Below are 17,818 nucleotides of genomic sequence, written 5' to 3'. Positions count from 1 at the left end.
TAGGTCAAATTTAGTAAAGTGTTTCATTTAGAGGTTTTACTGATTTACTGTCGACTTGTTTACGTCCAGTTTAGACAAATTTAGATCTATTGACACTCAGTGAAGTCCTGATTTGATCTTGGTTTTGGCCTGGTGGTTCTTGGAAGGTCAAATATTTTATGACCTGATGCTTAGAATCACTGCAGTAGACCATAATGATCATACTTTGCGTGCGTGGATGTGTGTAGTGAGTTGCATTTACAGTATTAAACCCCCGCCTCAACCCAGCACATTTTCTCTCCAGTTCGGCTTTACCCAAATCGAGCAGCTTCTTGAAAAAAAGCGTCAAAGAAAGCAAAACAGGTGATGATTAAGTGCAGAAAAAGCAACAAAACGGTTACAAAAATGCAGCAAAACAGGCAATGAAAAGGCAAAAAACAAAAAGTGACAACAACGCAGCAACAACCCAAGGAAAAATTGTAGATCCGTTGTGTAGGTCTTTGCTTTCAAATGAGGCGTTCCACTTGCCTACAGGCTGTGAGATCCAGTCAAGAAGCTTTTGGATTTGGGTAAAGCTGAGCTGGAGGAAATGTGCTCGGTTAAGGAGGATGTTAAGAGGAAGGTTTTTTTTTCACTTTTACTTGAATATAGTTGTATTAAAGTCATTGTACTATTATCTACCACTATTGTCATCTACGAGTGGGGGGGTTGAATCTGTTAAGCCATATTCACATTTGTGCCCACAGGCCTGGTCCACAGCAGGTTAAAGTCCTGGTCCACAGCAGGTTAAAGTCCTGGTCCACAGCAGGTTAAAGTCCTGGTCCACAGCAGGTTAAAGTCCTGGTTCACAGCAGGTTAAAGTCCTGGTTCACAGCAGGTTAAAGTCCTGGTCCACAGCAGGTTAAAGTCCTGGTCCACAGCAGGTTAAAGTCCTGGTCCACAGCAGGTTAAAGTCCTGGTCCACAGCAGGTTAAAGTCCTGGTTCACAGCAGGTTAAAGTCCTGGTCCACAGCAGGTTAAAGTCCTGGTCCACAGCAGGTTAAAGTCCTGGTTCACAGCAGGTTAAAGTCCTGGTCCACAGCAGGTTAAAGTCCTGGTCCACAGCAGGTTAAAGTCCTGGTCCACAGCAGGTTAAAGTCCTGGTCCACAGCAGGTTAAAGTCCTGGTCCACAGCAGGTTAAAGTCCTGGTCCACAGCAGGTTAAAGTCCTGGTCCACAGCAGGTTTAAGTCCTGGTCCACAGCAGGTTAAAGTCCTGGTCCACAGCAGGTTAAAGTCCTGGTCCACAGCAGGTTAAAGTCCTGGTTCACAGCAGGTTAAAGTCCTGGTCCACAGCAGGTTAAAGTCCTGGTCCACAGCAGGTTAAAGTCCTGGTTCACAGCAGGTTTAAGTCCTGGTCCACAGCAGGTTAAAGTCCTGGTCCACAGCAGGTTAAAGTCCTGGTCCACAGCAGGTTAAAGTCCTGGTTCACAGCAGGTTAAAGTCCTGGTTCACAGCAGGTTAAAGTCCTGGTTCACAGCAGGTTAAAGTCCTGGTCCACAGCAGGTTAAAGTCCTGGTCCACAGCAGGTTAAAGTCCTGGTCCACAGCAGGTTAAAGTCCTGGTCCACAGCAGTTTAAAGTCCTGGTCCACAGCAGGTTAAAGTCCTGGTCCACAGCAGGTTAAAGTCCTGGTCCACAGCAGGCTAAAGTCCTGGTCCACAGCAGGTTAAAGTCCTGGTCCACAGCAGGTTAAAGTCCTGGTTCACAGCAGGCTAAAGTTCTGGTCCACAGCAGTGACTAGGTCTTTGTATACCGTTATTTTTTTTTCTGATACCGGTACTTTAACGATACTTGATTTTCGACACCAATACCTGAACGATACTTTTTCAGAGAGTGAAATATTTGTCGTCTTGAACCGGAAAACAGAACAATAATGTGTGGAACATCGGGTTCATCTCCGATGTAAAAAAAAAAGGGGAATAATTTGGGGAGAAATGGGGGGAAATTGTGGCAAAATTAAGGAAACGTTTTGTAGAAAATGGGGCAAAAATAGGCCAAAGGGGGGAATTACTTGGGGATTAATGGGGGGAGATAGAGAACATACTGTATTAGTAATAAAAAAAAATAAAAAATGAAAACGAGAAAAAAAGGAGCAAATATAAGGAAAAAAATGGGAAAATGGTGCCAACATTTGTTTTGTTTTTTAAATAAGGAAAAAATTACGTATTAAGAGTGCTATGCTGTAGGTTATGGATGGCATTCACTGTATGTTGCTGGACACCTGAATTTCCCCGGTCAGGGATGAATAAAGTATCGATCTATATCTATCTACTTCAGCTGCAAACGTACAAAACTCATCCTACTAAATAGCTTTATTATATAATAATTTTCTGTAGCGTACATCAGTAAAAACACGCTTCTTAAGGTCCTCGTGTGGTTCATATTAGGACATTCACTGCAGAAAGCAACATTTGATCAATTTCACTTTTGGCACAAGATGATGTTTTATTAGGATTTTAAATTCAAGTTTCTGTCATGTCTCGGCAAACAGACACAAATCCACTGCAATAAGCCCCTGGTGCTGCAGTGCTGACGCTGGTGGGACATGTGGGAGAGGGGTGAGGGAGGGAGAGGGGTGAGGGAGGGTGGGAGGGAGGGAGTGCACAGTGAAGAGGGCAGATCCGGTCTCTGCTCCACACAAACCTGCTCTTGACTTTTGAAATCTGGGATTGGTTCGCCACTTCACAGTAATGTTGCCTCTAAATTAGCCCCGCAGTAACACGAGGGGATCGCAGCGCGCCCTCAATATTCAAATATCAGTCGCTTTCCGATGCTACAGATGGAGAAAGACAAAGGTCACCATCTTTCTGGGGATCCTGTCTCCATGGCCAGAGTTGTTTTTGGATTCTAATTGGCCACTTACTGGTGCGAGAGTCAGTAAAAAGTGCAATTCAATTTTAATACAGCCCACCGCCAACAACAGCAAAGAGAACAACTTCAGCATCTAAGTGTCCCAGAATGCTAAAATAGTATTCTCAGTTCTCAATACAACTTTAAAGAATTCGTCCGACCCTGGTGCCGCCGTAAAATAACAAAGACACCCTGAACACGCACCTCATGCAGCTAACTGTTGACTTTTCAGTTTTCTCTCAAATGTTCAAGCTGCTGTTTGAAACGTGTCAAATAAAACAGAAAACAAAAATTTGATATTTACCCCAAACTGTCCCTATTGTAGAGAGTATCTTTATTATCCAAGCCTATTGCTGGGTTGCAGGTGACATCACAGCGTTCTAAAGGCCAATACTATTGTATGGAGGAAAAATTATTTTGTTTTTGAGGAAATTTTTGGTCTTGTACAGAGAGATCATGGACCCAGCGAATGATGTTAGTGATCATTTTTGTAATTCATTCATTTTCACAAGCTATGACTTGTGAAAGTGTAATGCTGTTAATAGGAAAAACTGGCTCCTGCCCCCGACTGGCCCAATTACATCATCACATTCTAGAACCTGCAACCCAGCAATATGGAGAGGGTTGCATTAGGTCTTCCTATAGAGTTCGGGAATGTGATGTCGCTAAGCATCATGGGATTAGCAGCAATGGTAAACTAATTGAGATTTTAAAAGTTAAAATACAGGCGTTATTGTTCACATCAAAACATTTGTTCACTACAGTGTGTTAGATGTATTTATCAGCAGTAACTCTACATAAATACTTTTTTACTATTTGGCTTTCAATCATAGTTTCTGTCCCAGCTTTGATTAGCTGCCGTTAGCATTAGCATACTGTTGCTAGCCGTGGCATTTTATGCGGCAATCAAAATTATTATTATTCTATTAATTAGAATTGCAGAGGCTAAAACTAACTCAGCAATTGAATTGTCCATATTGACTGAGGTTTAGTTGGTGAAACCTATGTTTAAAGCAGTACTAAGTAACTTGTTTCCCTTAATAAATCCTTTCCGTAGTCCCTCTGGGGGTAATACAAGTGTTAATGGGATGATTGGGGGGTCTTTCATCTCCGGCCAGAAAACCATGCTTGCAACTTGACTGTCTCCGGGTCGGAGCAACCAATACACACTAATGGAATTACGAAGAAGAAGCTAGCAGGCTAACGGGCAAAGCTAACTGTGGGCTAGCGCCACATAAACAGTGTTTACAGCCAAGTTTGAGTGAATAAAATGATCTCCATTGTGTAATTGGATGAACAATATCCCTCTCTCCCTTTGTCTTTTCTGTCAGCGTAGTATTTACTCTCACGGACAATTAATGAGTAAAACAACCACATATGCTATGACACCTGCAGTTGTGCTTATGGCCTCTAGGGGCATGAGTTACTCAGTACTGCTTTAACAAACTTGTAGCTAAACGGTTTTCATTGCGATGTCAGCCGATATATTGGTCGACCTCTAGTTTTTATATTACAGAAATGAGCAATGTGCGAATCACTCATACGGTTGGTTTTCTTAATCACACTCATCATCACTTGTTTATTCAGTCAAAGTTGCTCAAATTGAAGGATCTTGTAAATTATTATACGTCAATATTCCTATATAAAGCGTTCAATAAACTATTGCCGCCGAACGTACGTTTCTTTACAATTAGAGAGCGAGAATAATTTTAGATTTTACATTTCCAATACCACAATCCACTGAACATACAACTCGAGCAATGCCAAACTATACACAGATTTAAACATCGGGTCTGGTCACTATATAGAAAGAGCGGGTCTTAAATTTTATATTTACATTTTGTCTACTAGTGTGTCTAGCTTTTGTTCCCTTAACATTGTTTGCATATTGTCTATTGCAATTGTTGGTACAAAATGAAGATGTAGTAGGGAAGCTCAATGTGAATATAATTGTGAAATGGGGGTGATTAAATAGGTTTTCTTCTTCCAACCTCCTTTCAGGCAAATTGGAGCATGCTTTTCTATGTTGAAATTATTTATTTTTCTTATTTTCCTGAGATAAAGATCAATTAAAGATAAATAATAACATGAGCCAAACCCAAACATGAGAATAAACATCTTTAATTGAAAACAAACAGTGGATAAGATTCATCGTGTGATATAATACATCTGTTTACCTCATCCTCTTCTCGTCCCACCCTCCTCCCGTGTCCCTGTGCCCCACCCCCTGCCCCTCTCTGCGTCGCCCCCTGCAGGCTTCAGTTGTTAGCGGCCATGGTGTAGCAGCCGTGTGGGTGCCACTGCATGTCTCTGATCCGCCTGATGGACTGCATCTGAGGGCAGCGGGCGCCGAACTCGTTGAAGTGTCTGTACTCCCCCTTCTCAAACAGGTACTGGCTGCCACGGTAACCGGGGAACTGGTACCCCACCCAGCTGCGGGACAAACAGATGACACTGGTGACACCATCATTTGGAATAACTCTGCTCTATGGCCGCTGTGGCTTGTTATTTTTAATTGCTGAAAGCCACAAAGTGTTTTTGCTTGTCAGATTCACCTGTGCATAAAATAGGACATGTTTTATTTAGGTTATTATATCTTTCACCTTCTCAAATCCCTCTCTGATCAAACAACTCTACACAATTCACTGTCAAAAGAGTCGATTAACATAAAACGATGTATAGATGTTTCTTAATTTCTTAATAAACAAAATGTATTTAAAATGCAGCTTCTACTTCATTGATTGAACTGGTATGTTGCTTCAGTGCAGCTGTAAAGGTGAGGATATGCTAATAAGATAAGAATGTCTATATTTATACAATAGTGCAACATGTGAATAAAAAAGCAACAAGTGGCAAAGAATAACATTGTTTGTTCAATGTGACCACAGAAGTTGCTTCACAGGGATGTGCCATATTACTGATTACAATAGTTAAGAAAACAGTAATGACGCAGAAGGGATTCCATATATAAGTTTTAGTTTGTGCAAAATGAAGAGTTCTTTATCAAAACACAGATAAGTTTGTTCTTTTCTCTTTGTGCAGCTGTGATTTAAAAGACCAAATCTTGCCTTTTGTGCAATTAAAGCAATACTAAGTAACTCTTGCCCCTAGAGGCCATAAGCGCCACTGCAGGTGTCATAGCAAGTTGCGATTTTTTTTACTTTAATTGTCCATGAGATAAAATACTATACTGACAGAAAAGGCGAAGGGAGAGAGGGATATTGTACATCCAATTACACAATGGAGATCATTCTTTTCACTCAAATTTGGCTGTAAATACTGTTTAAGTGGTGCTAGCTTTGCCCGTTAGCCTGTTAGCTTCTTCTTCGTGATTCCATTAGTGTGTATTGGTGACTCTAACCCGGTGCAGGCAAAGTTGCAAGGGACACCGGGAGATGAAAGACCCCCCAATCATCCCATTAACACTTGTATTACCCCCAGAGGGGCTACGGAAAGGATTTATTAAGGTAAACAAGTTACTTAGTACTGCTTTAAAGTCATTTTCTTGATCAAATCCACACAAATTTAGTTTCAGCGGTATCATCTGTAGAGGACAGTTACAAAAATCAAAAAGGTTTTCTTAAATTAGGTTTTTTGTTGTTGTTTTCTTTTCATTTGTGCAATTAAACTGTTCAAATATTGTCCTGTTTAAAAGCAGCTTGAGCAAGTGGTAAAACAGTGTTGCTGGCAGAAACCCACTCATCACATCTTTACATCGCAAAATGTTGATGCAGACACAGCAGCTGTGAATAAAGAGAGGACCATGTAGTGACAAATCACCCGAATATCGATATGTTTCTCCTCAGCCTCATGTTCTCCCAGCTGTGTGTCGATATGAACTAATCAGAGCAGTTTAAGTCGCGCCTCTGCTCTTCCCCTCCGGCACTGCTGACGCCTCTGACACCTTTACAAGATCCTGTGATTAAAAGTGTCTATTCCTATTCCACTTTGCAAATCAGTGCGAGTTTGTCTGCTGCTCTCAAACCTGAATGACGTCACCGGGGCGGTCTGACAGACGCACGGGAACACGCGGTCGGACCCCGTGACGCAGTGCTTTACGGAGACGGTGTTGTGTTGGTGCAGCAGACGAGGGAGGGATGAAAAATGCAGCAGGTTTAACTGTCTGGTGCCGCGAATAGAAGCAGGGGCATGAATAAGATAGGAGGCCTAAAGATGTCCCACCAGTGAACTTTTGATCGTCTTCTTGCTATTTCTAGGGGTGAAGCCGACGCCCAACGAATCTCTACAAGTACAAGTCACATTTAGATTAACCCTTTATGGAGCAAGTGACTATTTTTGGTAATTTCCGCACACTTTACATATGGCCTCCCTGCTGCACATCAGTATATGGTAAAGAAGCATGTAGTCCTCACTCAGCCAATCAGAAGAGATCGCCCGACATCACAGATCCCGCCTCTGTGGCATTTGACCAATCAGCAAAGACCAGTCACGCTCTAAACTTCCTGTTTTCTCTAAAGTCTGAAAAAGACCCAAGTCTGGCTGAATTCATGGTACATTTCTTTACATAGCTTGAAAACTAACCATGGTAAGTTGATGAAACTCACACATTTCATTGGTGAATAACTGAATAATAAGTGATGATATATGTGTGTGTAGTGAAATAAGGCAGGCACCATATTTGATCAACATCACTTAAACGTGAAGTTGCTTAGTTTTGTCTACTTACAGTATTTTCTTGACAAAAGAACCAATAAAGGACTATGTTTTCATGTTGCCAAAGGTAAGTAAGTAAAAAGTACATTTTTTGGGCAAACCATATTGGTGGTGACTGACCCGCCCACATAAAGCACAATCAGATTAGAAAAACTCCTGCCTATGATGATGGTGCGATCACTCAAACACCAATATTACAAAACACAGTGTCTCCTCAGTACAAGCCCGACACCTGAAGGTACTTTGTATATATTTTATATATAAACCATGGCAAGGACCCAATTATGGTAACTTCGCTCACATTGATTTTCTGCATGATAATGAAAAATGAGCTTGTGTTATGTCCCCCAATAACACATACACCTGCACTGCTATGACTATAACTTTTTTGTTATAGTCTGTTTACTTATTATTTACTGTTTATACTTTTTGACCCCCAAAAAGTCCTTGGTAGTCATTGTATACAAGATATCATTATTTACTATTTAATTGTTTTTTCCTCACATTTCATGGCTATTGCTGGGTTGCAGGTTACATCACAGCGTTCTAAAGGCCTATACTGTTATATAGAGGAAAAATTATTTTGGTTTTGAGGAAATTTTTGGTCTTGCACAGAGAGATCAAGGACCCAGTGACTGATATTAATGATTTTTTTTTTTCATTCATATATTTTCTTTCTAGCTACGACCTCATCATATTCTAGAACCTGCAACCCAGCTATTGGCACACCCTGAGTGTTTCTAAGAGCTGAGTGTGACAAGTACATTTCTCCATTGTGAGATCAATAAAGGCTATCTTATATTATATTATCTTATCTGTTTTCCAAGTATTTGAATAAGTCCCCTATTAAGGGTTAATATTCTGAATCAGAGACATTTAAACTAATCTAGGTTTCATTTTGGCTGTGCTCTTTCTGGTCAACATTTAAACACAATCAATCCAAGAACTCCATTTGTTCCGCATGTACAGTAACATTTAAATAAACAAGTCTGAATTACAAAAACAAAAAAAAATACTACTTACGTGCCACAGCTGACCATGACGCTGCCCACGCGGTCGGTGAAGCCGTAGGAGAACAGACTGGGCACGTCGTCATCCATGATCTCCATCTTACGGCCCTTGTACTCGCCCACCTCGTACAGGCAGATCTTGTGCTTCTCTGGGTCCTGCCATGTGTGTACGTAGATAATTAGTTATGACAGCTCATCTTCTGACAAAAACTTTACAATCTTAGTCACTTTGTCAGGAAGTGGCCTTTTTCATCAATGCATAGCTCTTGTGTGGTGATGCTACAGCAGGCGCACTACGGAAAGTCTTATGACGAGGCACGAGGCCGACACAAACAAAGGGGGGAGCGAGACACATGCTTTTATTATCTCCACAGACACTAACATGAATGGAGTCAGAGCTTGTGGTTGATGTAATTGTGGTATTTGAGTAGCTGCAGTCGTGGAAGGGCTTTTATGCTGGAATCATGTGGTCGAATCCTTTTAATGCCTTCTATCAGAGTAGAAAAGATCTCACTGTGGAAGACCCAAAAGTCTTCAAAGTCATGTAAGTGCTTTGCAGGGCCCGACCGATATATCGATAGTTGGGGATTTTTCGATATTGGCCTTTTAATCGGAACCGAAAGTGATAGAGACTCGTTTTTTTGCACTGGAAAGGGCTCGGTCTGGGCTTTAAAATGGTCTCATAGGTGCGGAAAAAACATTGTGGTGAAGATCAGTCACAAGTTTGTTCACCTATTTTACTGTATTTTGTGTTGTAGACTTTTGTGTATAATATTTTTAGTTTTTTTTTTTCCGACTTTCAAACAGGCTACTAAACATGAAGACACAGCAGAACGAAAAATATCAGCGGTGCAGATCGACATCAGCCTTAGAAAAGCCCACATCGGTCGACCTCTGTTCAGTATATTTCTACGATTGAAAACTTTACTATAATAATAATTGTTTAAAGGGATATTTCAGGATTTTTGACACAGGGCCTCATTTCCTAGTTATCCAGAGTGTTGTTGATTTCTGGAGATTTCTTTTTTTTAAATTCATGCAGTCCTTATATATGACGAGTTTAGTGGTGCTTGGCTAGTGCTAGGCTAGTGAATGTCTATGGTAACTAGTAGCCTGCATTAAAAAGCTCTTCAAAATCATGGGTTAGTCCTCCAAACGTTGCCATATCTGATTTGTAGAAAGCTCCTTTGTGAATTCCACATCGTGTAAGTAAGGTAAACAAAATACTGTAGATCCGGTAACCTAGCAGATCACTCCGCCGCTGCGTAGCTTACAACCAGGAAGCTGATGCCACTCAAATATAACTTCTTTTAAATGCAAAATGGTTATATTTTAAAAACTGATTCAGTCAACACAGCCATGTGTATGGGTAGTCTGGTGTTTTAAGTGATTTGCCTCAGGGTCAGACTGTTTTTATTGCAGGCTACTAGTTACCATAGACATGCACTAGCCTAGCACTAGCCTAGCACCACTAAACTCTTCAAATATAAGGACTGCATGAATTAAGTGTTTTGGGCAAAGTGGAGCTACAACAGCCAATGGACCTTTTTAAGAAGAAACTGAATGTTTGAGATTGTAATAGAAATAACACTATAGCTTTTGCAGCATTACAGTTTATGTCGATTAAAGTAGTCGTAGGTGACCCCTCCTCCACAGGCTGCATTATGATGAACCCCATATACCCGCTAAAGGAGTATAAAGACACAAACTACTTTACCATGCGCACAGGCCTGAAGGACATCAGGTAGTCGTTCCTCTGGCAGTTGCTCCAGGAGTCCCAACGGGGGTACTCGCCCTTCTCCAGGATGTACATCTCTCCACAGAAGTTCATCTGCTCAAAGCCCACGAAACTATAGAGAGGAGACGGGTCGAGAAGAGCATTAGGGGACAATCTCGAATAATATTACAAATGCTGCTCAAGATGTTCTAGTTCACCGGGACTAATCTGGACCTCTTTGCTCTTCTAGTCTTCAGTAACTTTACAAGGAACTGATACATTAAAAAGCTGGATTTAGTCTCTGTTTAGTCTTCAGAAAGCCACGTAGCATTTCAAGCGGTGGCACTACTTGGCGTGAAAAGTTTCTGCAACTTTGACGGTGCTTTGTTGCGCCGGTTTAGGATGTTTCTTTCTCCCTGACAATGCAAACACACCTGTTCTGTCCCACTGTGTATAAGTAAGAAGAAGGAAAAACCACGGGCGACGCTTCCTTTCACAAAACTTTCACGACTCTCATCAGCGACTACTCTTTTGGCTTGAATGTTTGTCGACCGCCTCCTGGCAGGGCAATTAAGTGATTTGAGAGTATTGAATTCACTCAATCGCTTCCCTTTGTGGCTTTGTTGTTCCGATGTTTTGAAGACGCTGTTTTTCTTTCCCGGAGATTACCCACCAAGGCATTTTGGACGAAAGGAACATACGTGCAGGGACGAAATGTAGGACGAAACGAAAGAAAAACAAACTTAAAAATGAAGTTTAGCGATGATAAATGCAGAGGTGTGTTTTAGATGCTTCTTTCTTCTTTTTTACCTCTTCACCCCCGGCGAGAGGGTATTTCCTCCAGTTCGGCCATACTCAAATCTAAAGGTTTCTTGACTGGGGAGCTCATAGGCCAGTGTAACATCGCATTTGAAATTTAAGATCAACAAAACTGATCGAAACTGACCTTTTTCCAGTGGTGGAAGAAGCACTCAATATTCATACTGAAGTAAAAGTGCAGATACAGGACCAGAAATGTACTTATGTAAAAGTATCTGATAAAATTTTGATTTAAATGGACTATAAAAAGTTTAAAAATGTTAAAGGTGCACTATGCAACTTTTGAAGTGAAAAAAAAAATCTTAATATTTGTGTATATTTGACCTTGTAGTGACTCAGTGGCTTTACGGGTGCAGCATGGCACCTTTGCGTTCCCTCACAGCGGCCTTTAGGGATCCAGGATCAGTTGTTTTGTACAAGAAACAGGCCAGAAAGAATCAATTGTTTTGGGGTTTCTGGCCTGTTTCACAAGGTAAAATAGACACAAATGTTAAGTTTTTGTTTTGTTTTTCTTCAAAAGTTGCATAGTGCACCTTTAAAACTAAGTATTTTCCTCCCCCTACATGTTCCCATGTGTAGAATGAGCCCAGACATATTCACCATAACTGCCTCTAAAATCCTGCACTGTCACTCAAAAAGGTGTTAAATCGGTCTGAATTGCTGCCATGTACAAGCTTAATATAGAAGGTGCAGTTACACGTATGACCTGAGGTGGCAGTAGTGAGCATAAAATGGCCAACTTGCATCTGCGTCTCTTTAAGTAAAAGTATAAAAGTATGCATTGTAAACTGTACTTTATGAGTAAAAAGTAAAAGTATTAAAGAGTTTAATGTACAGGATTTTTTAATCATTTGAATCAAACCAGGTCTAAACGAGTAAACCACTAACTCAGGTCAAAAACAGGAATTAAACCCGGTCTAAACCAGATCTAAACAAAGTCTGAAGGAGCAAAACACTAAACCAAGTCTGAACCGGGACTAAACCAGTTCATCACAGAGAGGTCACCGTGAAAAATAAATAAATAGTGAAGTAAAAGTTAAAAGCATTCAGCATAAAGTTAAGTAAAGTAAAAGTACCTATAATTTGTACTTTTTACTTTTCACCATTGCCTTTTTCCTTGCGTCGTTGCCATGTTGTCACTTTTTTTTTTCATTGCATTTTTGCCACTTATTCCACCTCTTTTTTTTAATCACTTTTTGGTTGCATTTTTGTCACGTTTTTGTCAGGGGGTATGATTTTTTTTTTATAAACATATATCTGCGTTTATCCTCTCAATTATTAACGATCCTGGAAAGCCGATCTTTTTTCCCAGAAGGCCATTGGCGCCTGAACATGAATATATGTATGCAGTTACTTACGGACCGCAGAAAACCTTCAGAGAGCGAACCCTGTCCATCCCAAAGTCGCACACGTTCATGCACTCGTTCATGACCTCGAAGCAGCGGCCCTGGAAGTTCTCCTGGTCGTACACGCACATCTGCAGAAAAGACACAAATGGCAAATGGACTCAGATGAAATATTCCTACCTTTATCAGGCCCAAAGCGCTTTACAGAAAGGAACCAGTCACCCATTCACCCCCTCATTCATACGAGGGTGAAGTGTCTTACCCAAGGACACAACAACAGTGTGCAGAGACAACCCGCTCTACCACCTGCACTACCGTGTCAATAATAAAAGACGCCTAATTTGGGTTGGCCGTATAATATTACAACAGGGTTTTAAAGAAGTTAGAGGCATTAAAAGTTATTAAAGCAGTACTAAGTAACTCTTCCCCCTAGAGGCCATTAGTGCAACTGCAGGTGTAGTAGCAAGTTACGATTTTTTTACTTATTAATTGTCTTGGAGAGTAAATACTACGCTGACAGGAAAGGCGAAGGGAGAGAGGGTTACTGTGCATCCAATTATACAATGGAAATTTTTTTTTTTCACTCAAACTTGGCTGTAAATACTGTTTAACGTGACGTTAGCCCGCAGTTAGCTTTGCCCGTTAGCATGTTAGCTTCTTCTTCGTGATTCCATTAGTGTGTATTGCTTTCTCCAGACCGGTGGCAGTCAAGTTGCAAACATGGTTTTCTGGTCAGAGACACCAGGGGGAGATTAAAGACCCTCGAATCATCCCATAAACACTTGTATTACCCCCACAGGGACTACGGAAAGGATTTATTAAGGTAAACACGTTACTTAGTACTGCTTTAAACGATATGTGCCAAAATTAAATCTAAATTTCGTGGAAAAATTATTACATTGTTCAATATTTTTTACTGTTAAAGTTCATTGAAAATACCAAAATCATTGTCTAAAACATATTCAGTTGCAGTTTTGGATGAAATTTGTACGTTTTGTCCAGTTTGCTCTAATATCAAAATGTCACCCTTTCTTCTGTTTGATGAAATGTCTACAAACCTTAAGAAATGAAATACGTGCAGATAGTTTCCATGTTTGTGGCATTACAAATATAGGTATTAAAATAAGTACAATGGGTACAATAAGACTGTAAAGTAACATGTGCAATAATCTCTGTATCAGCTGCACTTTATTAACTCTTCTTCTTGAACGCCGACTGTAACAAGTGAATTTCTCCTTTGTGAGATCAATAAAGGTTTATCTTTTCTTATCTTATCTTAAAATGCAGCGTTGGAGTGTTACAAAATATATTACTTTTTTTCAGTAACTATGGACCCTAACATATTGCGCAATCAAAATATGGGAATACATTAGTGATTACAATTTAAGTAACTCAAATTACAAGTCCATTTAAACGGTTTGTATGGATGTACAAACAAAAGATGCCAAACTCCTCCCAAATAAAATGCAGCACCAAATCAAGTTGGACACTGGTGTATTGTGTCGGTGGCACGGTAGTAGTTTAGAATTCTATTTGGTCTTAAATCCATAGTAAATTGGTCTTAAAAATGAACATGTGTTTGACTCAATTATTTACTCAAAATTTCGTTTATAAAAAATAACGCACATGACGTGTAGCATGGTCTCGAAGCATGGTCCGAGAACTGACCACAGAAGGGTTTTTTTTTGTTTTGTTTTTTAGATTTTGTTGTCTTTAAAAGGTCTTCAATTTGACTTGTCCGCCCCGGCAGATCCCCTGGAAAAGGAAATCTTTGACTGCACTTTTGCTCGGTGGCATTAGGACTATTTTCAGTTTCTATTTTAACCCAGAAGTAACTCAAAGTAGTGTAACTCAGCTGCAGTTTTCAAACAGTAATATGCAATACAAACATATTGCATTTTCAAAGCTGTAACTATTAATATAGAATGTATTACAACGTTAAAGTAACTCGCCCAACACTGTTAAAATGACATTATAAAGCATTCGGTTTGATTTGCTGCTGGCTGCATAAACCCTGTATAAATAAATTGATAAATGTACCATGAAAAAATTAAAGAGAGATGGTTGTATTTCTCTACTGCTTTTGCCTCTTTTGTTAAAAAATGCAGACCAGCAGATCCAGAGTTGTCATTGTCAAACAAACTCACTTCAGCCTTTCTGTTTGCCCATCTGTCTTGTTAACACAATGTCAAATCTTTGATGAGAAAACGTTATATTGTCTTTTTGTACCGTACATCCACCCACTCCCACCACAAAAATCTGTGTTTTTCACTCCTCTTGTCGGCACAGTGTTATCCAAGTCTGACGAACGAGCCAAAGGTCACGCCTCAACACTGGAGATGATTTTAAATGGAGGATAATATCAGGTGTACCGAGCGTCGGTGACAGTTTTCTCCACAGTGAGCAAAGCACAGATGTCAAACGCCTCCTCAGACTCGTGTAGTAACACCTCGTCATAATAGTGGCTCTAAAGGTAAAGATCGCCTGTTCACGCACAGCTGGCAAAATAATGCTGCAAGTGTTCCCAGGGTTTCCCTTTGTGTGGCAGCTCCAGTGGAATATTCTGGATCACAACAGGACAGCTCTCTTTGGAAAGAGCTCCATTTGAGTGCTGCCTATAGTATTATACTGAATAGCTGGATATATCAAGGCCAAGGGAATTGTTATGTTAAAATATTATATGCATGAGTTTTATTGTTAAAAATCAACATGTGCTGTCATTTCCTCTCTGTGTAGAAGGTTTTTTATTTGGAGATCTATTTTAGTGCCATATAAGATCAAATCCACACAATTTAGATTTCACTAATATCACCATTAGAGCAGAATACAAAAATATAGATATCAGTGATGACTGAGTAGCTAATGTTTTTTGTTTTTGTATTATCCAAGTAAAACAAAACATTTGTAAAGTATAAGCCAGGGCCGTTTGTAGCTGAGGATCCTGTGCAAATGTCTATCTGGGAGCCCCAGTTTACCAAATTACTGTGGTGTGATTTCTCAGAGCAGTTTAGGCTATGGAGGCGGTCTCTAAAGTCTCATCGTATTTTTGGTCCGTTTTAGATAAATTAATCATATGCAGAGTAGACAATGTCAGGCCTACGGACCAAATCCAGCCCCCCAGCATGTATCTCCAAGGGCCAACCATATAATGTTTAATATATGCATATTATTTGACTTATTCATTGAAGGGGAAAAACCCCTTGAGATGAACCATCTCGTTTTCAAGGGGGGCCTCGAGTCCAAGTACAGAAATTGACATTGACCTTCCAGCAGAAGTCAAATAAAACAGAAAACACACAACTTACTTTATGATAATGGTAAGTGCATAAATATATATACATAACGCAAGACATTCACTCAAGTCTCTAAAGTTTTCTGATTCATCCCTCAACAGAGTAAACACATGTAATGTATGTATATCTAAACACACATCTACACACCAGTATGGACACATACATGTATTTCCTGGGAGAGAACTCTCACACACTGCTGTTAGTCTAAATGGTTCCCAAAGTGGGATCTGGGGACCCCTGGGGGTTCCTCAGAGGCACTACGGGGGAGAGCCTCCAAAGGTCAAAATGAATGATTTTGAAATTAACTTTATGTCTGTTTGTATTTGGCTATAATTACTGTTATTTGTAAACCGTTATGTAAAATAATGACGATGGGGAAGGACTTTGAGAAGGACTGGTCTAAGTGACGTACAACACACACTAGTATTGAGTATTTGACTGTGAGCCACAATAATCCTGGGCCTCTCACAGTGTGACTGGGGGTAAAAACAGCCCACATCCGTGTAAACTTACCCCATGCATACTAAGAATATTGATGACAAGTAACAAATGACTAACTGGAACAAACCTGATGGGCCTCCTGCAGTGGGGAAGCTGCTAATAGCTACAAAGGGCTTAATGGCCTCAAAATACGTGTTTGTGACACAGGAGAGCGATGCAGCAGTTTTTAAAGGTAATGAATCCAGTCTGACAAACCTTGGGGGAAAGATTTTGGAAATTTCCGATTAAATTCTCGCACTGACGAGTTCACAAAGTCAGCTTTCAGTAATAATTGCGTCATTTGGGTCACAAGTTTAAATAGTAGTCTGCTGTGGCTCCGTTAGATGTCGCCAAGGTTTACACCCACAGTTTGAGACTTTTACTCATATACTTGTACTAGTACTCACTAAGATTACTACAGCCTTACCTTGTAGGACATCATTCCATAGTCGGACATCTTGTTGTGACCGGACTTCCCGTCGGTCTGAGACTTGGACTTATCTCCAGCAGACATGTTGACTACGAGACACACACAAAAAAATAACCGCGTTAAGCATGAATAGCAACCAATGTATGTACAAGCTTGGCATTATGCGAGTAAATAAGATGCATAAAATATAATAAATATCCATGACAACTGCTGAAAAGAATCCCTGTCAGCTTTGAAAGTTCATTTACGCCCCTATATAGATATATTAACCCGCAGTTTTATAGCTATAGCTAGGTTCATGTCCTTGTTTTTACCCTGTATGTTATTTGTGACAGTCTTACCTGTGGCAGTGCGTACAGAGGTCGACTCGGGGCTGGTGTGAATGGAGTGAGCGTGCCCGGGGCCCCTCGTCCCCCTCTTATACGCTGGCGTCCTGGGACTGAGGATTAGAGACAGAGAAACAAACTCGCTGAGCTCACAAAGCCGCGACAGAATAGAAACCCCCCTATCATCAAAGAGCGGGGCACAGAGGTGGAGAGGTGAGTGCAGGGTGACGTGTGGCAGGAGAGCGTCAGGAACTTTTAGGAAAACGTAAAAAACAATTGAGTGTTCTGCCCTTTCTGTTTCATCTGATTGAAAAATTGCCCACATGAAATAAGCCTTCTTGACCAGACATTCAAGATCCCAAGAAGAGCTTTATATTATGAGCATAAATCTTTACACAGCGTTGAATAGAAATACAACATACAAGGGGCATGAGTGTAAGTATTAGTAGAGATAGAGGTGGAAGAAGTACAAAGCCATAGTTGTGGTGAAATTGCTGCTGAGTGGTTTTACTGTGTATCGATGGCACACCATTAGAAGCTTGTGCCTGGACCATTTTCCTATTTCTGAGAATGTATATATTTCACATTTATTGTTTAACGTTTATATTAGTGACAAGTTCCAGTAACACTTTAGATTACAGCCCGTAAGTTCCATGTGTAGGAAAAGGTAAGGTTAGTGCAAGATCGTATGCTCGGGAGGGACGGTCTGCTGTGATTGTGTATAGATCTATGAGTTGGTTTGTCTAAAAATACAAATAACCCTAATCCTAACTTTAAGGTTAACCATTTCCCTGGCCCTTAATTTGTGTCATGATATCTCACATTTTCACAGCAGGCTGTCCCTCCGGAGCATA

The 17,818-nt window shown here is 40.4% G+C and overlaps 1 protein-coding gene and 1 long non-coding RNA gene across 2 annotated transcripts in view; one reads left to right on the top strand and one right to left on the bottom strand.

Moving 5' to 3' along the window:
- The window catches only part of LOC306960927, a 57,576-nt gene extending 52,071 nt beyond the window's left edge, over window positions 1-5,505 (top strand). Inside the window, exon 3 of the long non-coding RNA XR_013792721.1 lies at window positions 5,125-5,505. This is a non-coding gene — a long non-coding RNA (uncharacterized lncRNA). The remainder of the gene's footprint in view (window positions 1-5,124) is intronic.
- Window positions 5,128-16,765, bottom strand: crybb1l2 (crystallin, beta B1, like 2; the record flags this gene model as incomplete). The annotated part of the gene is made up of 5 exons (XM_079553498.1): window positions 16,636-16,765; window positions 12,448-12,566; window positions 10,271-10,403; window positions 8,567-8,709; window positions 5,128-5,302 (listed from the first exon to the last, which is right to left on the bottom strand). The coding sequence occupies exons 1-5, from the start codon at window positions 16,720-16,722 to the stop codon at window positions 5,128-5,130; spliced, it is 657 nt and encodes a 218-aa protein (XP_079409624.1). The 5' UTR covers window positions 16,723-16,765.
- Between the last annotated feature and the right edge of the window lie 1,053 nt (window positions 16,766-17,818).

Source organism: Gobius niger (genome assembly GCF_951799975.1).
Source record: "Gobius niger genome assembly, chromosome: 3".
NCBI classification, from domain to species: domain Eukaryota; kingdom Metazoa; phylum Chordata; class Actinopteri; order Gobiiformes; family Gobiidae; genus Gobius; species Gobius niger.
The sequence above is the reverse complement of the archived record's forward strand: the minus strand, read 5'-3'. Positions and strand labels throughout refer to the sequence as shown.